At 48.5% G+C, this 25,032-nt stretch overlaps 1 protein-coding gene across 3 annotated transcripts in view; it reads left to right on the forward strand.

Moving 5' to 3' along the window:
- Positions 1-25,032, forward strand: part of SMOC2 (SPARC related modular calcium binding 2) — a 1,727,408-nt gene that overhangs the window by 1,545,801 nt on the left and 156,575 nt on the right. For all 3 annotated transcript variants that reach the window (XM_086927096.1, XM_086927097.1, XM_086927098.1), the window contains one exon: positions 1,352-1,626. In XM_086927096.1, coding sequence (XP_086783222.1) covers positions 1,352-1,626 — 275 coding nt within the window. The remainder of the gene's footprint in view (positions 1-1,351; positions 1,627-25,032) is intronic.

The following is a 25,032-nucleotide window of genomic DNA, read 5'->3' on the forward strand; positions in this document are numbered from 1 at the left end:
TGTGGTCCCGCTGACTCCTGAGACAGGTAGTTTCAAAGATGCCCCCGCTGCTGTGCGAAGCGTCTTTCGCGAAGCGGGAGCACGAGCTGCTACAAATGGGCTGCCGGTGGTGAGGGAGGGGCTGAAGCAGGCCCTTGTGGTCCCGCTAACTCCTGGGACGGGAAGTTTCAAAAGATGCCTCCGTTGCTGTGCGAAGCGTCTCCCGCGAAGCGGGAGGCGTGAGCTGGTACAAATGGGCGGCTGATGGTGAGGGAGGGGCTGAAGCACGCCCTCGTGGTCCCGCTGACTCCTTGGACAGGTAGTTTCAAAAGATGCCCCCGCTGCTGTGCGAAGCGTCTCCCGATCTTTTTTATGATCTTTTGACTATTTGTTTTTAGATATTGTTGCACTTGAGGAGTAGTAAGTAACATAAGTTTTTGATGATTTTCTTTCATTATTTAGTAATATGCCAATTTTGATTGTTTGTAAAAAAAAGAAATGTTACGTTTGGAATCATATATTTTAAATATTTTTCCATGTTGTGTTGTTCTATTTGAAATGGTTTTGGACATTGTTCTATTTGTGTGCATTGACTGTATCAACAAAGAGATTCTCATTTTGAAAGTGTCAAATAAATACTATTTGACCCTCATGAAGCAACATGAATTAATATGCCGGAAATTTACTTTGGCAGTCCTCCAGCAGTGCTGTCACCGCGTCAAAGCTGGGGTGTGCTCGCCCTCTGGATTGCAAGTGTAATCCGGATCAGGCAGGCAGTGTTGCTAAGATTTCATGGCGGTGGGCTGTAAGGCTCATAAGAGAGCCTATCATGCAGCATGTTCCTGCATGGTGTGCCATGCATGCCGCACCATGCGGGAACTGGAGTGCAATTACAAGGGGTCACAAGTCACAGCCTGCATGCACCACCAGGCCCAAAACCGGCAGTAGGCCCTGTTAGGGCCCCTTGGATGCCTCTCCGCCACCCTTTTTCATGGCGGGCTCACCTCCAAGAAAAGGGCGACAAAAAAGCAACTCAAAATGTGCTTGGTGGTGCCGGGAGCGGTACCGCAAGCATATTCGTGTTGGTTGCAGACCGCCGGCCCAGCGAGATCCTTGATCCCGGCGGAGCTGGCAGTCTCCTTGCGGTCCGACCGCCACACTCTTAATACTCCTATGGACTGCTGTACTCGTAATCAGGCCCCAAGTCACAAAATACATGCTGGCCTCTTTTTCCGAAAGATAAACAATTTTGAGTTTTTAATACAAGTTTACAAATTATGCTTTACTGAAGTCTACAGAGGGATATCTAGTTAAAACAAAGTGGTCTCAAACTCTGTGTGTTAAAACAAATTGTGTTTATTTCTTTCTATAGACTTTCAGAGCCTGACCCCAGCCACACCCTCGAGGAGCGGGTGGTCCACTGGTACTTTAAGCAACTTGATAAAAATTCAAATGGCGATATTGGCAAAAGAGAAATTAAGCCATTCAAAAGATTATTGAGAAAGAAATCAAAGCCAAAGAAGTGTGTGAAGAAATTCGTGGAATACTGTGATGTGAACAGTGATAAATCCATATCTGTTCAAGAACTAGTGGGCTGTCTAGGAGCAACAAAAGAAGACGGCAAAGCGCAAGCAAGGAAGCGCCACAGTAAGAGCATTTGATATTTTTACAATGCTGTTGTTTAGAAATGAGTGGCAGGGCATCGATAAGTAATCTTTGCATTCGTAAAATGAAAAATCCGATTCTCATAACAGATTGTTTGCTGCTGCTGTTTTTGAGGGATCTTTCTTGTACCACCCTTTTCTTCCCTGTACTTCCCCAAAAAATGTGAAATCGCCAAATGGCTTCTGAATACAAACTCATAGAGGGCAAAGCTCCCACTTCTCAAAGCATCCAGAGCATAAGGGCTATTTGCCAAATTCTACATTTCTTTTTTTTTATTTATTAATTTTATTCAATTCATAGCATATAAATCAATCTTGCTCAATAAAAAAAAAGTCACTTACATAAAACATCATAAATATATATTTAATTTAGATTAACCAGTCATCTCCACATGTTCTATCATTGGTCCCCATATCTGAGCCCTCAATTTTTTCCTCTTCAATGATTTCAAACGGTACAAACTATATTCCAAATTTAAAAATGTATAAAACTTGGACCACCATATCTCAAACAATGGGGCGTCCGGCTGGAGCCATATTGAAGCCACACATAATCGTGCTACTGCCACTGCTATAAATACAAGATATCTAAATGAATAGCATACTTGCCCCAGTTTGATAACCTCCCCAACTCCTGTTAACATTACCTATTTATTTATTTTGTGTTCATAGCGCGCAAACTTGACCCGTTAGGGTATCAGAGCGCTTTACATAGTCAAAGAGTTGTACAAAAGACATGGAATCATGGGAGTACAAGGGGGATGGAAGGAACACAAGGTACAAGTAGCATTACAGTTGCTGAGGACACGGGAGGGAAGGAAGGATACAAGGTATAGTTAACATTATAGTTGCTGAAGATAGGCCCGGGTTTCTTGGTGGGGCGAAAGGTCGACGGAAGGAGGCAATAGTCTCTGTTGGGGTTGTGGGACAGGGTTTAGACGAGTAATTTACTCATGAGGAAGGATTTGGCCTCCTTTTTGAAACGTGCAACAGAGGGGATTTTTCTGATGGCGGGTGGGAAGAAGTTCCATATTCTTGGCGCAGCCCCAGCGAACGCCCGAATATACGTTTTTTTTTCGGAGTGTTTGCGGGCCGGAGTAGGCGGTCTCTGGTGGACCGTGAGTTTCTGATTCCTCCAGATAACACAAGTTACTGTGCCAGATATGCAGGGGAGTTCGAGTATAAGGCCTTGTGCGTGATGCATGCCAGCTTAAGCTGTATTCTGGCCTCGAGGGGAAGCCAGTTCAGCATTTTTCAGGTGTGGAGAAATGTGATACAATTTCCTTGTGCCAGGGGGGCGTGGTTTGGACGCCGAGAGAAATGGCGGCATAGCGCGTTGTTCCTCCCGTGGTGTAGACGAAACACGAGATTGGAACCCCTTACACTGGACGAAAGTCGGCGCTAGCAGCAGATCTGTGTTTCGGAAAGCAAGGGGAACACACAGAGTGGTCTCGCAAGTTCGTAGTCGAACCAGAAGTCATTCAACATGCGGAACCCCTGACCTAACCGTGTCCGACATCGGAAAAGAGCGGACAACCAGCGGCGCCTGTCGAGACAGTGGAGCAGCCTGCATTCGAATCGAGTCTTGCACCGGACTCACCTCTGACTCTTCTGGCCACCCGAGTGAGTACAGTCTGTCCACCCTAAGCGCTGTGCACCGGTATTAGGTCCCGTTTCCACGATCGACATGGAGCGCATACAAAATGGCGGACGCAAGTAATTGTCATAGAGATGCGGGCAATATGAGGCGAACAGCGGATCGGCAACAAAGCTGAGCATTATTTAAGAAGCCAAGCACCTGAACGCTTAAACGCTTTTAATGAGGATGCAGCACTATCTTTGTCGACCCTGTGGTTCACTCGACTACACATACGGAGAGCTGGTCTACTAAAATGGCGGGCGCGCGCTCTCCCCTTTGCCCAAACAACAAACCAAGAAATGAAAACTGAGAGCTGGATGGGTAATAATAATCCTCTTATGCTCCTATGGCCAGCGCTTGCCCTAGTACTGCTCCACCACAATAACAGAGCGGGTCCGCATAGAGAACAAGGGCTATAGTGCTCAAAACACGGAGGTTAGAATGGTCTCACATAGAAAACACAATCTGCTGTGCTTGAGAACCTGAAAAGGATGCCACATTGGCGTGTTCTCCCAACAAAGTAGTGCAGAGTACAGACTATAGAGCAGTACAGAACCCCAACAGAGTTTGGAGCGCGAGGTACGTGGCGCAACGCTCAGACAGAGAAGGTATAAGGGTCAGAGAAGTGCATACCATTGATTCGAGCGATGGAAGTCTAATGCGACAAAGCAACTGACTGGGGCAGCTGAGGAGTGCTAATCAAGGGCAGCAATCGCAGTTACAAAGCCATCCACGCAACACCGCGCCATCTACACACTTGCATGATTCTGCTTCACTGCTTGTAAACTGCGGGGCATGGCAACTATTACTTCGACGCACTAACGAGAAGCGATCCTTGCTCCTGGCCATATTACGCATGAACAATATCCACTATCACGACCGGCACCATCTTCAGACCTGCACGACTTGCATGCCCTTGCTCCCCAGGGCCTAACCTTTAACGAGTACACAACCCCTACATCCTACGAAGTATCACTATGGGGGATAAGGAACATAAAAAGAACCTAAAGAGGCTCAAGGCTGAACAACCGAGCCCAGTTAAAGGCAGACAGGAAAAGGGTGATGCTATAGATATCATATTGAGCAGATTGGAAGAAGTAAGGGACCTAGCCAAGTCAACTAAGGAAGAGGTTGTAGCCATCAGGCAGTACATACTGGACACCAATGCAAGGCTTACCGAGACGGAGTCTAGGATCAGCCAACAGGAGGATGTTCAAACCACAACCTGGGAGCTCTCAAACGCCTGTCCATAGCCTCAGATCAAACTACAAAGAGACTGTCCGAGTTGGAGGATAGAAAACGGAGGGGGAACCTCCGCATTTTCGGAATACCGGAGAGATCTGAGGAGTCTCACAGCTCTTGTGTGCAGTTTTTGGAGTTGTGGTTCGCACAGGCCACCAACATCACCTTCCACCAGCCGCTTGAGTTCGACAGGGCCCATTGAGTACCGGGTAGGATCACCAAAAACCAAAAAGGCCCCAGGCCCATCGTCTGCAAACCATTGAGATACCAACACGTGGAGCAGATATTTGCATTTGTTCGGAAAAGCAATCACATACTATGGAAAAATACAAAAATCTACATCTTGCAGGACTACAGCAAGGAAACGGTCGAAGTTCGGAAGGCATTCCTTGCTCTCCGTCCACAGCCTAAATCAAAGGGATACCAATACGGATTCGTTGGGCCAGCAAAGTACAGAATGACAATACAAGGATCTCCACAGATATTCACGGTTCCACTAAAACTCAAAAAGTTATTGGGCGGTCAGGACGTACAAGACATGGACACCAACGGGCCAAACACCGAGACTGCTTCTACTTCTGCTTCGGCACCCGTCCTAAATTGAGTATCCTTTGCCTTGCTTTGCTTTGACTTACTTTCCTATCTGAAAATACCTGTGCCTGGAATATTGAGACACTAATAATGTGACGTTAATATGTGATATTAATATGTGATGTTAGTATTTTGATGACCACAAATGATGCTACTGGTGCCTTGCTGATATCGTACAGACACCTTGTTATTAGCTTGTTGCCAGCCAGCATAGCGAGATTGCCACCATGTTGTCTGCATGTTGTAGCCATGTTATTCATAAAGACAATACTTAACGAGTCAGATCACCTAAGTTCCCTGACTATTTGTAGGCTAACAAGTATTATTCCTTTGCTCCACGCTCCTTCACAATTAAGGTATAGACTATAAATGGCGAAAATTTTGAAAATGTTGAAATTGTTGAATGAGTGTCAGATCTGTGGCGTTGCTGACACTGGCGCACCACATATAAGAACTGTCAGGAAGGTTGACACACTCCTTACTATCTGCAGCGCTTAATACGCGCCTGGTGTATTACGTTACCTTGATATTGTATTAGACCTGGATTGGTCACTGATTCAGCTTCCAGTTGCTCAAAAGCTCTAATGCGCGGTCACATCCATTGTTATAATTGTTAAAGGTCTGCTTGGCGACCCAGTTCCAACACTTATAAAGTGTAGTGTTATCCATGGGAGGAAAATGCTGTTATTTTTCTCAAGTCACCATGCCTATTGCATACTTTTGGGGAGGGGCGGGTGGGGGGTATAAGGGGATGGGGCAGGGTATATGTGGGGTGTTTCATTTTCTTTTGATTGCTGTCCTAATATTGTTTGGTGGTTACATATCATCGTCAGGCTGTGCGCACTATCAGCACACTGAAACAGAAGAAGGTTATTTTACTATATGTGAAATCCTCATCTTGGTCAGAAAGCACATAACTCTCGATGTCATATTCAAACTAAGTACAGCTCCCTTCTTAGTACCTAATTGCGCTATGGAGGTCATAATTGTACTGCAGGTTCTCAATGGTTCTCTAATATTCGCTCAAAGACCGGCTCGGAAGTGGGCTACCATGTACAGGGATTTACTCAACAACACTAATCCTCTAGCAATGCATCATTTTAAAACATGATTATGCCTATGCCCATGGTTAATACACCTCTTGGGGTGACACAGGTAGGAAAGCTGAAGGTACTTTCCCTCAATGTCAAAGGCCTTAATAAACCAGTCAAACGTCAAACAATCCTAGACTATCTCCGTAGACAGAAAGGGGATATCGCACTGCTTCAGGAATCTAAGCTAGATGCTAAACAATTCAATACGCTTAGAAATAAATTCTTTACGGAAGTCACGGGTACAGAAGCGGTGGGGAAAAAGAACGGGATAGTGACTCTGATATCCAAAAAATCCAACATTGATCTCCTCTCCACCACGACTGACACCAAAGGGAGATGGGTTACAACCAAACTACTAAAAGATGACACAGAATTCTATATCACAAACGTCTATGCCCCAAACACATGTGACTTGAAATTCTGGTCAGATCTAACTAAACAAATTGATAATATCCCGGACTCGGCAGTGCACATTCTTGCAGGAGACTTTAACTTTCCCGTAGACCCGACCCTGGACAGAGACTCCCGATGCCCCTTCAGTAGCAATAGGTCACACAGGGCCTTCCAAAATCTCTGTGAACGATTCCACTTAGTCGACTCATGGCGCCTGCAAAACCCAGACGGGAGGGATTACTCGTTCTACTCTTCCCCCCACGATTCATTCTCACAAATTGATTACTTGTTTATCACACAGAACGCTATACCCAGAATTGAAGAAACATCAATAAAGCCGAGGCTCGTGTCCGACCACTCCTGCATCACACTCACCATCTCTGATATAAAACCATCCATCCGCCATTCTGCATGGCGCCTTAATGATGAGGTTCTTGAGCATGAGCAACACCGGGCAACCATTGAAACCGCCATCAAAGAATATCTTGTTCACAATGCCAGGGGCGACACCTCTGACCTGACTATGTGGGAGGCATTAAAAAGCACAATAAGGAGGGGGGCGTGGCCAGCAGCCGATGATGGTGGCTGCCTAGAAGGAGAGCTCCGCGGCTGAGGCGGCCTCCAACGAAATCCGACTAGTTATCCGAGACAATTATGTCCCAGGCGGGAAGGTACTGATGCCCAGGACCGGGCGGCAGAGGTACGGCCAAGCGGAAAGAAAATCCGTGACCGGGGAGCCGAGATATCACTGACCCCGAGCAGGCCCCGGAGGGGATCCCGAGCCGGACACTGGCCTGGACGACAGAGCCGGCAGGAAGTGAGACGATCTGGGCGGAGGGCCGCCGGAAGCGCCCGCCCGCGACACCTACGGAGAGGGAGAATCCCCGACATCCTGTAGAACTGTCCAGGCGTCGGAAGCCCCGAGCGGGACCCCGGGGGCCCCCGCGCTGAGTGGCGGAAGACGGATCAGGCGATCGGAGGAATCAGGAACGGACGTGCGGAGGGGAAGAACCTGAAACGATGCCCGCCATCTTGGGGACCCGGCCGGGTCCCCATGCTTAACAGATCTGGTGCTGACATCGCCGAGGGAAAGCAGGTACCGTCGCTACGCGACAACAAGCCACCCGAAACAGCGACCCACGGCTCCGGCGCCCCCCCCCCCCCCCCCCCCCCCCCCCCCAGCGGTGTGGGGGCGTACTGCACACACGAGAGGACACGAGGGCCAATATACAACTAAGTGTGACGCCCTCTCCCAGGAAACTGCGACAGGGGGTTAAGACAAAGGACTACACACAGAGCTGGGGCAGGCAGAGCTGAGGGAGCGTAGATACCGTCGCTGCACAGCGGAGCACCGCCTGGTACAGCGCTACACGGCTCACAGACCCCCTCCCCCCCCCCCCCCCCCCCCCCCCCCCTGTGTTGGAGCGCAATACAATCACAAGCGGACACAGGGGCCCTTTTGAGACACTAAGTGGAATACTACCCCCGGGCAGGGGCCAAGGTGACTGGGAGAGAGGTAAACACTGCAACAGCGGCAGGGGAAAAAGACTGAGGATTAACAAGACAGCTCTCGGCGCAACAGCCATTAAGGGGGGCATCTCCGCGGCCCGCGACCCATCGATACCACGCGGTTGGGCAGAGTGCAGTCCAGCGGCCTCGCATATAGCTGACCAGAGGGGCCACACGCCGCCACGTAATAAGGCCGGAGGCGAGCCTGAGGTGCCATACCGGGACCCTGAGGGTCACGACCGAGGGTGGACTGCGCGCTGAGTGAGTCCGGGAAACTGGTGAGACGAGGGACTGCCCCGGTGGAGAGTGAGGGGCACGGCTCCACGATCAAAATGGCTGGAAAGGGGCCGAAGAACAACGCGACGCAGTCCCGCCTTGACCGCTTCGCATACGAGAAACCCGTCACACCCCCGCCAGATGCCAGGACACAGGTGGGCAAGACAGTGGAGGCGACGGGGAGCAAGAAGGCTACCCTGGACGATGTCATGCGGGCCCTCACACAGGTGCAGGCCACAGTGGGGTCAATCTCAGCCGAAATCACGCTGATTCGGGCAGACTTCCACAAGATGACGGAGAAAGTGAACACGATGGAAATCGTGACAAAAGCCTTGGTGGAAGATGTGTCGGAGCTACAGATTAATATGGATCGTCTCTCAAAAGAGAATAGGGAGCTGAGAGACAAGCTCGATGACCAGGAAGGACGCTCGAGACGGAACAACATCCGTATAATTGGTGTGCCAGAATCGGAAGACACGAGGTCGATGGACCTATATGTGGAGAACTTAATCAAACAGCACCTACAACCTAAGGGACTCTCCAATTTTTTCACAGTGGAGAGGGCGCACAGAGTCCCTGGAGGGCGCCGACAAATGGGTGCCAACCCCAGGCCGATTATAGCACGACTCTTTAATTTTAGGGACCGAGATGCCATATTACAGGCGGCAAGAACCTCACCCCCCATTAAAATTCAAAACGCCACGCTAGCAATTTTTCCAGACTACACGGCGGAGGTCGCGAGGAGAAGGAGAACTTTTTTCGAGGTCAAAAAAGAACTAAGAGCCAGAGAGATCCCTTATTCAATGCTCTTCCCAGCAAAACTTCGGATTGTAGCCGACAATAAGACTTGGTTTTTTGACACCTCGGAGATGGCACAGGACTGGCTGGAGGGTTGGCGGACGACAGGCCTCCCCCGTCGCTCCAACAGACAAACCAAAAACCGTAATGGAGGATCACAGCAGGGCCTGCAATCAAATGGTGCTGAGGCGGAGCCACTTTCGCAACTGCAAGAAACTCAGGAAGGGGGCGATGACGGAGAACAGTGATCCCCGGATACTGTACATTTGAACTGAAATTACCGCGGCCCGAGAATGCCGCCCTGGACACTGGGCTGAGGGCCTCCGCGGCCAAGGAGGGGGCCGCCGACCTCGGAGAATCCTTCACCCCAGCGAGCAAGTACTATGTTATGGGTTGGGTTCAAGCACTCTGCTGAGTTGGGGGGGCGGGCAGTTGTAAGTCCGTTGAGCAGGGGGGCAGGGAGGGGGGGAGTTGGGGGTAGGATGGGGTTATGGTTCTTAATTTCTACACGGGGTCAAAATTGCTACGGAGGGGCGCATGAACACAGAATGATAATGTCAGGATGCTGCACGCAGAGTCACTACACGGACCTCCTGGTCCTCCGTGCGCATGATTTCTCAGTCCGCATACACGAACACGATGGGGGAGGGCATTGATTTAGGGCGGGAATCGCTGTTGAGCCTCATGTCCTGGAACGTGAGAGGTCTGGGCGACAAGATTAAGCGAGGGCTGGTTCTGCAAAGTATAAAAAGACTGAATCCCGACCTGGTCCTACTGCAAGAAACACACCTCACAGGCACGGCCACAAAGGCCCTAGACAGGAAGGGCTATAGCATGGTGGCCCACTCAGAGTTCACGAAGGGGTCCCGGGGCACCGGGATACTAATTCACCGCTCGTCCAGGTTTATACTCCAATCAGTTGCAATGGACACACAGGGCCGATTCGCAGCGGTGCATGGACAATGGGAGGGACAACCACTTAACGTAGTATCAGTATACATCCCGCCGGCATTACACACTATAGCCTTCACGGAACTAGGTAGATTCCATCCTATTAGACCTTCCAGAGGGGGCCCTTGTACTGGGCGGGGATTTTAATGCAGTGGCGCAAGACTCCCTAGATAGACACCCAACGCGTACACAAACACAGGCACACTCCAAATTGCAGGACTTCATGGAGGCACAGGGCTTAGTGGACATATGGAGGCGACTCCACCCAGTAGACCGGCAATACACATATTACTCGGCAGTTCACGACAGCCTGTCGCGGATTGATTATCTAATGACATTGGAGGGGAGTCTCCTCACTTTCACTGACTCTCAGATTAGACCGCGAGGGGTCTCCGATCACTCCCCACTAACACTGACTCTCTCCAGTCCGGAAAGGACCCGTAGACGTATCTTCCCTATCTACCCGGGGTACCTCGGAGAGTCTGGCATAGCCAAGGCCTTGAAGAGAAGTACACGATCATACCTCACCGAAAATGTAGGTTCAGTGGAATCGCCTACGATCCTCTGGGAGGCCTATAAAACGGTACTCCGCGGGCAGGCGATTTCGGTGATAGCGCAGCACAAGCGCACACGGCGTCAGGAACTGATAGGTCTGGAGGGACAACTTGACAAGGCAACACAGGACCACGAAGGGAACCCAACTGGGGACACACAACACGCGCTCCGATTGGCCTAGCAGCGCCATACCGACTTTCTGCGCCACAGAGTAAGGGAACATATGTCAGCAACTATGAGTAGGGTATATGACATGGGCGACAAAGCAGGGAAGCTCCTGGCATGGTTGGAGAAAGCGCGGGGAGGTCAGAGGGCCATACTCCAGCTGAAAGACCCTAATGGCGAGTTGCATTCTAGCCCGGCAAGAATAGTGGAACTCCTGGCAGACCACTTCCACTACGTGTACACCCCTGAGTATGAGGTCACGCGGGAGATGGCGGAGAGCTCGCTCATAGGAGTACCGATCCGCACTCTCACCCCCGACCACCGAGACGAGCTTGACTCCGACCTGACAGTGGAAGAAATACAGATAGCCATAACAGCACTACACCCGGGGAAAGCACTAGGCCCCAATGGTGTGCCGATAGAGTGGTATAAAAGTATGTCCGAAACGTTATCCACGCCATTGCTTGATATGTTCCAGGAGTGTCGGGAAAAGGGACGACTGCCCCCTGACCAACGCACGGCCACAATAGTCGCGATACCCAAGCCCGGCAAACCCCCTGAGGAATGCGGATCGTACCGCCCGATCTCCCTCCTTAACGCTGAGAATAAAATCCTGGCGAAACTATTGGCCACCAGGCTCCTGCCTCACCTGACGCATTTGATACACCCGGACCAGTCGGGCTTCATGCCGCACCGGAGTACGGCGCTGAACCTGAGACGGCTGCACGGGGTGCTGGCCAGAGCCCCGCGGTTGGAGGAACCAGCGGCGGTACTGTCACTAGATGCCAAAATGGCGTTTGACATGGTGGAGTGGCGCTATCTCTTTGCGGTCCTGGAACACATGGGTATTGGCCCGGTGTTCATATCATGGGTCAGACTACTGTATACCGAGCCCGTGGCGAGGGTAACAGCAAATGGGCACATATCACGGGAGTTTTCGCTGGCGCGGGGCACGAGACAGGGGTGCCCACTCTCGCCACTACTGTTCGCCCTCGTACTAGAACCCCTGGCCACAGTTATTAGAACCACCCACCTGCTGAAAGGCGTAAACTGGGGAGGCGGTTGGGAAGATAGAGTCTCACTATACGCCGACGACATGCTCGTCTACCTCATGGACCTCACGAACGGCATCCCGGTCCTACTGGCACTGTGCGAAACCCACGGTACAGCCTCAGGGTATAAACTTAACTGGTCCAAGTCCATAATCTTCATGGTGCAGGGCGACCTGCCAGCGTTGCCTGAAGATTGCCAATTGCTCGTAGAACACCTCTCCTTTAAATACCTAGGGATATGGATCACGAAGGACCACTCAACCTTTATTGACCTGAATCTTAAGCCCAAGCTGGACAGGCTAAAGGCGGATGTGCGTCACTGGAAAAATCTCCCCTTAACACTATTAGGTAGAGCAGCGCTCTTCAAGATGATGGCGCTGCCACGCTTCCTTTATATCCTAGAAAACACGCCGGCGATGGTCCCCGCATCGCTCTTCCGCCATGTGGCGGCACAATTATCTGGCCTCCTGTGGGGTGACAAACCGGCGAGGGTGGCGCAATTGAAATTAACCAGGGACTGGTACAGTGGGGGAATAGCCCTCCCTAACCTCGAATTGTACTACTGGGCCGCTCACCTCAAGGTGATCAACCAATGGGTCCACGCGGCACATGACGATCCGGCATATGAGGCGGATAGGCACCAGCTGGGCACAACAACCCTTCTGGCACCACTCTACAACAAAGGACTAGTGAGAAAGTTAGTGGGACCTACCAAACACACAGTAGCCATCTGGCACAAGGCGCAAAGACGGCTGGCATGGGAGGGAGTGATCACTAACCTCACGCCACTGTGGGACGCCAAAGCCCTCGGCAACCTGCGCAGTTCAAAAGGGTTTGATCAATGGGATACCATTGGGATCTCTACGGTGGGCGACCTATGGACTAGGGATGGAGTGCTCTCCTTTGCAACCCTGAGGGAGCAATATAACCTAGAAGTGACCGAAACATATAGGTACATACAGATTAGACACGCGCTCTTGTCGGTATTAGAGCCAGGGGTAACGCTTCCGGAATCAGCCCCGTTAGAGGACCGATTGCTTACGGACTACATGGAGTCCAGTGCAACCTCCCTCACCTACCGCAAACTGATGAACAACCTACCGGATCCCCTTGAAAGGCTGAAGGAATACTGGGAGGATGAGGTAGGAGACCTGGATGAGCAGAATGGAACGCAGCCCTGGCGTCGCCCAGGGAGGCGGGCATCTCCACCCGCTTCAGGCTGGTCCAACTCAAAGTACTGCATAGGGTCTACTACACCCGCACTACACTATACAAAATACACAGAGCACAACACCCGTATTGCCTGAGGGAATGTGGAGAGGAGGGTACACTGTTCCACACTATATGGACTTGCCCAATCATACAGGACTACTGGAGGCGTGTCACACGCACGATCGGTCAAGCCCTCCAGAACCCGTTCACGCCTGACCCCAGAATTTGTCTCCTGAATGTGTGGGGCCCAACAGATTTAACAATGAATGCAAAGGGGTGGGTGGTCATTGGCGTAATGATGGCGAAGCGAGATATCGCGAAAAATTGGGGGGCACCAGAGGCACCGACACTAGCGCAGTGGTGCAGGAATATGGACGTGCTCATGGTGACAGAGAGGGCAGTATATCAGCAGAGACATAATCCACGTAAATGGAACAGAATTTGGACACCATGGAACACATACAGGGGGGACATTTGTGAACCTTTGCCTGAAGAGGAGGATGGGGATAGCTCAGGGGACGAGGAGGATCTGGAGTAATGAAGGGGGAGGAGGAGGACCCAGATACACAGCATGACCCCGAGACCTGGGGGACAGGCCTAGAAGAGTGAATGGTGTTATCAGAGACTGGCTTTAGGGCTGCTGAACGAATATACACACACCAATGCTGCAATAGCCTACAGTTCAGGATCACTTAATGCAACCCGTGAAGTAGCAAGTTTTATGTTGGGGGGGGAAAAAATAAAAAGTTGCTCTTTTAATCGTAGGCAGCTGAATGTTGACGCTGCTCTACAGAATGATTGATTGTCAGTGCATAACATGTGATAGCAACAACAAAAATAAAATGTTAAAAAAAAAAAAGCACAATAAGAGGGGTCATCATTAAGTTTAAGTCTGCCATGAATAAAAACCATAACAGGAAATTAGAGGAACTAGAAAAGGAAATATCAATTCTCGAAGCCAAACACTTACAAGACAGGAAAGAAGATTTACTAAATAAGATGGGCAACAAAAATTACGAATACAATAAAATAGTGAGGGAAAGGGCTGGTGTGTGGCTAGACAGGAGGAAAAGGTTCAAGTTATGTGAATCGAACAAAGCAGGTAAAAGCCTGACAGCCTGCCTCAAATTCAAAATACAGAAAAACACGATAAACTCCATAGTTGACAACCTTGGTGTAGCTCATTCCGACCGACAAAAATAGCAGATCTTTTTAAAGATTTTTATGAAAAGCAGACGTAGAAGGCCACAAGATCAATGATTACTTGGGTAAATGCAAACTTCCGTCTCTCTCCCTGGATGAACAAGCAGACATAAACAGTCCAATTACGTCCCTGGAAGTTCAGAACGCCATCAAATCATTAAAGTGCGGAAAAGCCCCCGGGCCGGATGGATTCTCCACAAGATTTTATAAATGCTTCTCCCCGGTGGTCACACAACCACTCCTCCACATGTTCGAGGAGATAAGTGAGACAGGAGAAACAAAAGGTACACTATCAGAAGCTACCTTTGTGGTCCTTCCGAAGGAAGGAAAAGACCCCACACTTCCCAAGAACTATAGGCCCATCTCTCTCATGAATCTTGATTGTAAGCTCTTCGCCTCCATTTTAGCGGCACGCCTCCAGAAAATACTACCAAAACTCATCCACCCATCACAAGCGGGGTTTCTGAGGAACAGGTTGTCCAGCGACAACACCAGGACTCTAGCACATGTACTAGAAAAAGCGAAGCTCCTATCCCCTCCTTCATCAGCGATAACACTAGATGCTGGAAAAAGCATTCGATAAAGTAGATTGGGCATACTTGGAGGCTGTATTAAATAAATTTAATCTGGGATCATCACTTATAAAGATGATCATGTCCCTCTATTTCTGCCCTGTAGCGAGAGTCAGAGCAGGAGGATTGTTCTCATCACCTTTTCATCTACACCAAGGTACGAGGCAGGGATGCCCCCTTTCCCCGTCACTATTCTTGTTGGCTATCGAACCATTCCTTTACCATATTAGACAGAACAAAAATATACCAGAAATCCCTTTCAACGACTGTATTATAAAACTAACGGCATATGCGGATGACGTACTGGTTGTCTCAGAGAAGGCGGATGAGGCTATACCGGCCCTCCTCACCACTATCGATGAGTTCTCGAAGGCATCCGGTTATAAATTAAACAAAGACAAGACAGAAGTTAAATTACTCAATAACCTAGGGAACAAAGATATCATAGGAGACTCAAGATTAACATGGCAGCCAGGCTGCTTTAAATATTTGGGCTAAGACTTTGATAGCGACCTAATCTCCACAGCACAAATTAATGAGAACATAGTTCTGACTAAAATAAACAAACTGCTAGAAGGTTGGTCGCCTAAATACTTATCCTGGTGGGGTAGGGCTGAAACCCTGAAGATGATGGTAACACCTCTGGTAAATTACTTGGCAAGTATGCTTCTCAATGACCTTTTCTGACGATTTTATACATAAAGTAGAGAAGCTGTTTGGTACGTGCAGGAAGGTGGACACCTGACTATGGTTACCCCAGATTTTTTGCCTTGTGTTTAGCTGGTTTTCGACTTAGTTGGCCTCGCTCCCTGCTAATCTGGGCCCCAGGCCATCTGCTCTCTCTCCTTAAAATGGACTCCATGCACCCTAGGTGCATAACCAGATTGGTACTGGACACCTTGTCAGCCCCTATTTAGTGCACTAAAGGTGCCAAGGGCATAGGTGCATCCAAGGCCTACCAGGGGCTGCAGCATAGCTTTTGCCACCCCTGGCTGGTTCTTAAATTGACACAACTGGCTGTTCACTCAGCTGGGGCAAGTTGGTGTAATCACCTCTTGCTTAGATATAGTATACCTATATCTAAACCTATATCTGGACACATATAAACCTATAAGTCACTCCTATGGCAGGCCTTATCAATCCTGGAGGCAGAGTGCTTGGTTTAATGTGAGATGGTGCTTGAGCATGAGCTGAGCCTGTCTGCAGCTGTCGGGAACAACTCCCGAAGCTATTCCGGGATAATGCCATACCATATACTCTTAAGTGCATTATAATCCAGCGCAGTTATGTGCTAACTTTGGTTTGGCTTTATCAAAACATGTTGTGTAAGGTGTCATACGATTTGGAATACTATCCCCTCGACAGTCCTGTCGACTGGGATAGCATTCCACCCTTCTAGAGGGAGAAGACATGTTACTTTACTGAAACGCGGTTAATCCTAACCAGAGCCTCATCATAACAAAATGGATGCTGCTGCCACCGACACAAGTCTGACCTCCTGCTGCTGACCGAAACTTGGCAGAGGAGGCCTGGACAAAGGGTTTCCTGTGGCAGGGAGGTGCTACACCACCCCAGGCAGGAGATAGTGTATTGGGGTAGGGAGGGCTGAAAGAAATCAGACAGTTCCTGGGGCGCACAAGGCTTCCCCTTGCATAATCCGGTCAAACTGGTTCTGGGGCACACCAGCCCCAGTCCCAGCGTGACCCTGGACAAAGGGAAAGGGGTGTAACCACCCCCTTCCTGGGTCCCACCCATAGGAGGGACCTAGCAGGTAATCCAGCCCCCTAGATTGGTATAAGAATGGGAGCAGTGCCAACGCACTCAGATTATCTTGACTGAAACTTATGAAATGAAACTCTGGACCCTTCGACATCCTACTCGACGTAGAAGACTGAAGAATCACCCTTGTGGTCAAGGAGTGACCTCAACGTTTGCTTTGTTGCAGTTTCCTCCGGAACTCGAGCGACAGAGTTCGACAAGACCCAGCGTGCCTGCCTTCTAACAGCCCGATCCACAGTCCCTGCAGAGCTGAGACCCGTGGAGGTGACATGAAGCGTGGGGCCCCTCATCTTGGAAAGACCACGAGGCGCTGACCGTCCAGCATCCGAGGCCCCTCGAAGCTGTGCATTGGGGTTTGAGAAGTCCTAGCCCTGAGCCACTCTTGCACCGAAGCTCACCACTCTACACTCACTGAGTGCTGTGTGGGGCCCTTCTGCATCTTTTGGCTCAACGCGTTGGTCCGGTCACTTGCCCGTTGGCTTGTGGCCCCTGTGCCGATGAACCTTGAAGCCTAACTCATGAGTCTGGTTGCTCCAGACTTGCCCTCGCTCCCCTGAAAAGGAGCACCCGCTCTGACCCTCCTGGTCCGAGTATTAAGCGATCTTTGAACCCTGCGTGGGCTGTGCTTGCCAAGAGTTGTTTGCTCCAATCTGGAAGCCGACACCGCTGACACCGAGAGCCTACGTTGCACAGCTCGTGATCCACTCCTGGACACCCTCGGTGCCCCAGAGTCCACGTGGCAGCAGAGACAAGCTTCCCGTCAGCGACCTGATTGCGCCCGACATTGCCTGGTTCCTTCCTGGTTCCACCCTGGTCACTGCTGAGTGACCCAGACTCTGTCCCCTCTGCTTTCAGATCAGCTATATCTTCGATCCACCCTTGGATCACACCGGACACTTCTCTTCACGATGCCTGCAGCATCTTCATCCTCAGGCACCATCAACCTGCGTGACGAAACCCGACACTACTTCGCACCTGTGCACCTGCTTCCTGTGGGTGAGGTAACTCAGCAACGCCGGTGCTCCTGTACTGGTACACACCTCTAGTATATGTGTCTTAAGTTACATCCTTCTAGGTTAAGCGGAAGTCTCCTTTTGCAGTAACTTTATAACTTTTACGCACCATTGACTTTGCATTGGTGCATGTGTGTGCTTTAAGCGCTGCACCCGAATCCCGCGGGCTTTTCCCCACTTCAGCATTGCTAGTCCTGACTGCTCCCAGCAATTCCCTAGGCCCTAGACCTAACCACTGTTCAATTGGTAACTCTTATACCACTTTTTTAATATATGGTTTGCGTGGCCCCTGGGCCTCATCCATAATTGTGCAACTTTTATATGTTTAACTGTGCTTTTGTTTAAACGCTTGTGCCTCTGCACTCATAAAGAGTACAGAGGATTATTCTAGTAATAAATACATATATTTTTATAATATATAACTTGGGTGGTGTCCTTTCATTTGATATTACAGGATTGTGATTGGTAAAACAGCTTGCTTAACACGACCTCTTGAGTTAAGCATTTAAGGCTGCTTAGTCCATGCTACCCTTAGGATAGCTTGTCTATAAGGTTGACTTACAACCATCACCATAAGGGATTGTTTGGACTGATACAAGGTGCCCCCAGAATTGGAGACATCATATATCAGGCCAACTTCTCACAGTACGTTTCTGTGGCAAGGGAAGAAGCCCAGGATATCAATGAAAAAGCTACAGCTAGCTAAAGAAAAAGGCGGCCTGGGTCTCCCAAACATCAGACACTACCAAACAGCATTCCTATGCAAACAGGGCGCCCAGTGGCTAAGCAAAGAATCAGATTATACCCCACTATGGATGGATATCGAAAAAGCTATATTGGGTACTATTCCACTCCCGGCCCTACTCCCCATGGACCTTGCGCACCTGCCCCATTAAAAGTATATCCTGCTAAACACAAGAAGGGCACTCCTGAAACTCGACCAGTCAAATCATAAAGGCCTAAAGCTCAAAAAGTCCACTTCCATAGCTCTTTGGCATAACCCTTTACTGAAAATCAACAGCGTACCCCTTCAGTGGAAACACTGGTCCGCGAAAGGTATCAATATGGTAAGCGATCTCTTCAAGGGTATTGAACCTCTACCGTTCTCCTCACTCCAAGCCACACACGCCTTCGCACCAGTAGACTTCTACGATTTTCTGAAACTAAAAACACTTCTGTCTGCGCGCTCCTTGATTCCCTCTTTGCCATGGCTTTGGAGTTCTGTCCCACGCATCAGTAAAGCGGGTCATTTTGTTTCGAAGGTTTATAAAATGCTCCTCCCCCTTCCTCCGAAAACACACAGACGAAATGAGGTGAGATGGGAAGCAGAGTCCAACACAATGGGTATGACTTTCGACTGAGATATAATATATACTACTGCATTTAGGAATAAGGTCTCTCCTATATTATCGCAAACTAAATTCATGTTAATCAACAGAACGTATTGGGCACCAGAGAAGCTCTTTAGACTTCAGCTAAGAGTTACCCCCATGTGCTGGAATTGTGATGCAGAAGTGGGGGACTTGGCCCACGTGATATTTAATTGCCCCTCATTGAGGAAATATTGGAATAGAATCTTTGACTGCATTGAACATATTTTCTGTATCAAACCTGTAAGGGAGTTCGTCTATGTTCTGCTGGGAGTACAGGACCCGAACTCGTCTAATACGGTTGATCGCCAACTCCTTGATCTTCTTCTCACTTTAGCATGCAAAGTTGTGTTATGCAAGTGGAAAAACGCTTCTGAAGTATAATTCAAAATGTGGTAAGACTGGCTCTCCTTCCTGAGAGGAGCCGATCACCCAGCCCTGCACTCATCTCCAGGGCGTGTCTCTCACAAAAAATTGTGGAAGGCCCTTGACCCTTCCTCCTTCTCGTTTGATCCTCCATAGGCTACATAGCTAAAGACCGCAAGCCCAAGTCCCTGTCGAATGCCCTACACCGAGAGACGTCTTAGATGTCATCGAGATGAGAACCTACACAGAGATATAGGATGACTATGCAACTGTATATGTATACGTAAATGTATTGATCACTACATATGTTAACGTTCCTTTTTTTTTCCTTTTGGTTTGCTATCCTATTGATTCTATTGCCTTGTTTTTATCATAATCAGAATTTGGTGAATTGCTTTTATTGTCTTTAATGTATTTTTTGCACCTTATTGTATTGTCTTGTTTTCTTTCTATTTTTCAAATAAAAATGATTTGAATATAAAAAAAAAAATCCTTGTGCCAGTGAGTGGTCTGGCGGCGCATTGAGGCTGGCTTTCAAGGGTGCTAGAGAGATCTTGGGTAAGATTGTATGACTTAACAACTACTGCCTAAACCACGACTTCTGGAACAACGAAGGCTAAACCACGATCCTTACTTAGCCACTACATTTTAAAACACTACTACCTAAACCACGAAAAAATTTGATTTAATGACACTTTTTCAATTTATGCCATTTTTTTTCCTAAAATACTAGTTAAGATCTGTTGACAAAAACGAGCACACTGATCATATTCTGTTCGTGAATCGAAAGCATTTACAATTGAGAAAATCAAAGCAACACTGCCATCTCCTGACATAAACCGGTAATTAACTGTAAACCAATTTCTTCAACAACCGTCGCTGTATTTGAAACTTAACTATTACGAATTTAATCATCACGTTATATTTCTAAATATATATATATTTTTAATCGTATTTGTGGGGGGAGACCCCCACACCCCCCCATCTACCCATTTAAATGTTTTCCTAGCATGCGTATTTGTGGGGGGAAACCCCCCAAACGCCCGATCTACCATCAATTACCTTGTAAAAGCATGCGTCTTTTTTCTTGTCGAGTTGGGGGGACAGAGATGAGTAATGTAAGTCGTTGTAAAGGAAATTGTTGTTGATGAAGCTCGTTGATAATTAACTCGTGGTAAAGTGTTTGATCGTTGTTTGGGATTCGTGGTTCAGGTTATTCGTTATTCATACTTCGTTGTTAAGGATATTTCACCTTGGGTAAAGCAGAGAGGGCGGAGCAGCCATATTCCAGTCGAGAAATGACTAGTGCTTGAACTGCCATTTTTAGGTCGGGAGCGTCCAGGAAGGGTTTCAGTTTCCATAGGTAGCTCAGGTGGAATCTGGCAGATTTGGCCATCGAGCTGACATGGTCTTGCATGATAAAGTTGCAGTCCAAGGTTATTCCTATTCCTAGCGATTTGGCCGAGTTCACAATGGTCGGTGGACAGTTTAAGGCTGTGATGGCCTTAATCCAAGTCTGAGTTTCGGGGTCGGTTTTAGGAGGGGAAATTAGAAGAAATTCAATTTTCTTCGCATTGAGTTTGAGTTGATTGGAGGCGAGCCATTGGACGCTCTGCTTCAGGGCCTCATTCAGGGAGAGAACCTCCTTGAGAGATGAGATTTTGATGTAGATCTGAATGTCATCAGCGTACATATGGTAGGAAATATTTGCGGTGTGCAGGACTTCGGCAAATGGTTCTAGATAAAGGTTGAAGAGGGTGGGGGACAGCATTGAGCCTTGAGGGACTCCAACTGTGACCGAAGAGGTAGCGGACAGGATGCTGTTGATTAGGAATCTCTGAGATCGGTTTTGGACGAAGGATCTAAACCATTCAAGGACAGTGCCATCTAGTCCCTTCCTAAGTTTTAGACGTTCGAGAAGTTTCCCATGGTTGACCCTGTTGAAGCCGAGGATAGATCTAGGAGGATTAGGAGACAGGTTTTGCCTTGGCCATGGGCTTGGAGGGCATCATCGACGATGTGGAGCATGGTGGTTTCAGTGCTGTGTTCCGGCCTGAATCCAGATTGTAAGTAATCGAGTAGGTGGGAGTTGTTGATGTGACGACTTAGCTGTATTTGCACACATTTCTCCAGCACTTTAGCTAAGAGAGGGATGTTGCAAATAGGTCTGAAATTGTCAGGTGAGGCTGGATCCAGAGACGGCTTTTTCAGAATGGGGAGGACTTGGCCCACTTTCAGGGAGTTTGGAATTTATCCCTGCCAGAGGGAGGCATTAATTATCCTAGTCCAGCTAGGAATAATGGATTGGGTGACGATAGCTAGGCATTTAGAGGGGAGCGGGTCGTTGAAGTGGTTTTTCGGGTTTAAGGTAAATAGGATTTTGGAGACAGAGTCTTCATCGTAGAGTGGGAAGTCAGTCCAGTGTGCTTGGTTTTTGGGTGATGCCTGTTGGGGCGGCATGAGTGGTGGAGGGAAAGTCAGGGGAAGTAGAGAGAATGGGGCGGAACTAAGTTTGTTACCTAAGGTTTTAATTTTGTCCACAGAAAACGAGGAGAAATCCTGGGATGACATTAGAGGCTTGGGGTTTTCTTTTGATGTTTTGGCCAATTTGTTGGATTGGTGTTTGACCAGTTCAAGGAGTTTTCTGGGCCTGTTCTGAGCGTTACCGAGTTCCAATCTGAAGAATTATTTTTTTGAGTTGCGGATGTTCTTGTATGTATTTCTGGATTGGCGGAGAAGTTTTAGGTGAGCGGCAGAGGGGTGCTGTCTCCAGATTCTTTTGACTTGTCGGAGGGGATCTCCTCTCAATGTTGAGGGATCCAGTGAACCAGGGGTTTCTATCTTTGATTTGAGTTCTTTTTTGTTTTAGTGGGGCCAGGTCATCCAGAATGTTGGACATAGTTGCAGAATAGTGACCGTTGAGGTCACTGACCATTGTGATATGCGGGGGGAGGTCAGATTTGACCGAGCCTCGAATTCCTTGCGGTCTAGGTTTTTAGTGTCTCTGACCCATCGTTTAGGAAGCACCGACTGTGGGGCCCTTGTCTTGAGGGAGCCAGGTAGTAGGAAGGCAATGGCGTGGTGGTCGGACCAGTCACAGGGTCTATTGAGATAAGCTTGACGGTTGTTTCCTTAGCAATGATCCAGACAAGAGTGGCTCCTTTCGAGTGGGTTGGGAGTAAACAAGATTGGGTCAGGGCTTGTTCGGTCATGAGGTCTTTAATGGCATGAGGATCCTTGAGGTCATTCCAGTGTAAGCTTGAATTCGCCTTGGAAGATGTCTTTAGCGTTGGAGGAACTTTTTGCTGTGAGGATTTCCATGAGGAGGGTAGTGAAGGAGTCGTTCATACTTGAGGGTGGTAAAAGATGTGGAGGTTGCATAGTTGGGTGGGGTTATTGCAAATTGAGAGGGCGAGGTATTCGCAGGAGTCAGTGGTATCACCCAGAATTTCCGTGACATGAAGGTTAGAGCGGTAGATGCAATCAATGCCCCCTCCTTTCTTGCTGTGTTGTCTGTCCAGCCTCGCAATGTTATAGTTGGGAGGGTCTAAGAGGTCCAGGCATGGGGATGAGGAATCATTTAGCCATGATGAGAGCAGCAACATCAGCTGCGTGCTTTACTGCCGATCGGCAGTTGATTATGAGACCAGTCAGGGAGCCGTTGGGGGGTGTCGGGGCAGACAGGAGTACAGGCGTTATATTTCTTCTAGTCACACTTCTGTTGCAAAGGGTAGCAGATCTGTAGGGGCTGATAACGACCGTGCAGATGGGATGTTCTTCACTCACATCTGAAGGAAAAGGGGTGATTGGGGCTGCATTGTGGTCCTGTAGAATGGCGAGGATTTCTTTTTCAGTGAGGTCTAGCGGATTTGGTGAGGTGAGGGGGGGTTATAGGAGAGGGCGAGAACTAGGGTTTCTTTCTCCGATAGGTGGCAAGGGTGCTTGCGAGGGCAAAGGTGCCTCAGGGATGGAGGTAGAGGGTGTTTGGTGAGCTCTGTAATAGGTGGAGAAGTGGAGTTCAACAGGGGCTTGAGGCTGGCGAAGGAGAGTTCAGCGAGGTGGAGAAGGTTCGTTAGATCCAGGATGGAGAAATGGATGCTCTGGATTATTTTGGTGGCTCTGAAGTGCAGAGTATCAATATCCATATAAGGGGGGGGCGCGGTAAGGGTGCTATGAGGGTTAGGAGGGGCTGTGTTGGGAGCAGGCGTGATAAGGGTGCCAGGAGGGTTAGGATGGACTGTGAATGAAGCAGGCTCGATAGGGGGACTAGGAGGGTTAGGATTGGCTGTATTGGGAGCAGTAGGGGGGGTGATTTGTGGGCTAGCAGGTTTAGCTTGACCTGCATCATAGGTCATTGGAAGCTTACCGGTCTCAGAGTCCGAGTGGGGAGCTAGACAGGAGGAGACCAGGGGTTTCGGGTCGATTGCGTTAGCAGGGCCGGTAGATGAGCTGAGGGGGTTAGGGTGACCTGTGTTAGAGACCTCCGAGACCGTAACATTTTTTGCAGTTAGACATCACTATCTCTAGCAAATTTGGGTGCGTGTTTACTTGAGACTCAGGAGTTTTTGTTGTATGCTGGGTTCTCTGTACTCGTAGTGCTGGCCATGGGCAGTATGTCGGGTTGTGTCATAGCATCTAAGCTCTAAAACATTATGTTTTTGTCCTCGTTTATATGGTTTAATATTTTACCCGAAATGTTTACACTTCATGCATTATCATTATTATGTAACATTATACGGTTGGTTTGGAGAGGTGATAATGGCATCCAATAACTAAGGCGCTGTTTGCTTGTGCACACATTATCGGTTCCGACAACACGTATCGGATGGCTGGGATCGTATAATTTTAGTATTGACATTTTAGAATGTGACCACCACTGTCTGGATAAGATCAAAACAGATAAGATCAATTTGTAATCTTTTCCCATAACACTCACTTTATACTAGCGTGGCAATGGATTTTTTCTTAGAGATTTTATCATTGCACATTGGTGCTTTGCTTGCAGAGATAGTGATGTCTAACTGCATATAATTTTACGAATATTGATTTAAATGAATAGAGGTGCTGTTTACTCTAGTTTAGTGCAAACACCTGTCAGAGATCAGTGTTTGCGGGGTGATTAATTTGGAATATTTTGTTGCATCAATTATAGGAAAGTCACCTATCACAGTGACCTGAAGAAACCTTTGGATTCCGGACCTATATACCATATGTATTGATTACATTTTGGAGGTGTTTTAAGGTAAAATGGAGTGTTTTCTATTGTTTGTTTTAGGCAGTTTCTTCCATATGTATACACATTGCTTTGGTGGTGACAAGGTGTATTGTATTGCAGAGACTGGTCATCTGCCTGTACTTGTGGGAGATCAATTGAAGGTTTTCTGTGTGAATACATGTACACCAATGGATTGCTGCCTCACAGGTGTTTATAAAGGTATTTATGGTATTATGGTTATATCACTGATACTATATATGCATATCTGTCCATATCAGTTTAGCGTTGCGATGATCCTCGGAGTAAAATGAGGGATATAAAGTCTTGTGTGCTGTAAAAGTTGGTGAGGTTGTTTTTTGATTCTATTTTTGTGGTTTAAGTGGTAGGCACTTTT

The sequence above is a fragment of the Lissotriton vulgaris genome, chromosome 6 (genome assembly GCF_964263255.1).
Source record: "Lissotriton vulgaris chromosome 6, aLisVul1.2, whole genome shotgun sequence".
Classification (NCBI taxonomy): Eukaryota; Metazoa; Chordata; class Amphibia; order Caudata; family Salamandridae; genus Lissotriton; species Lissotriton vulgaris.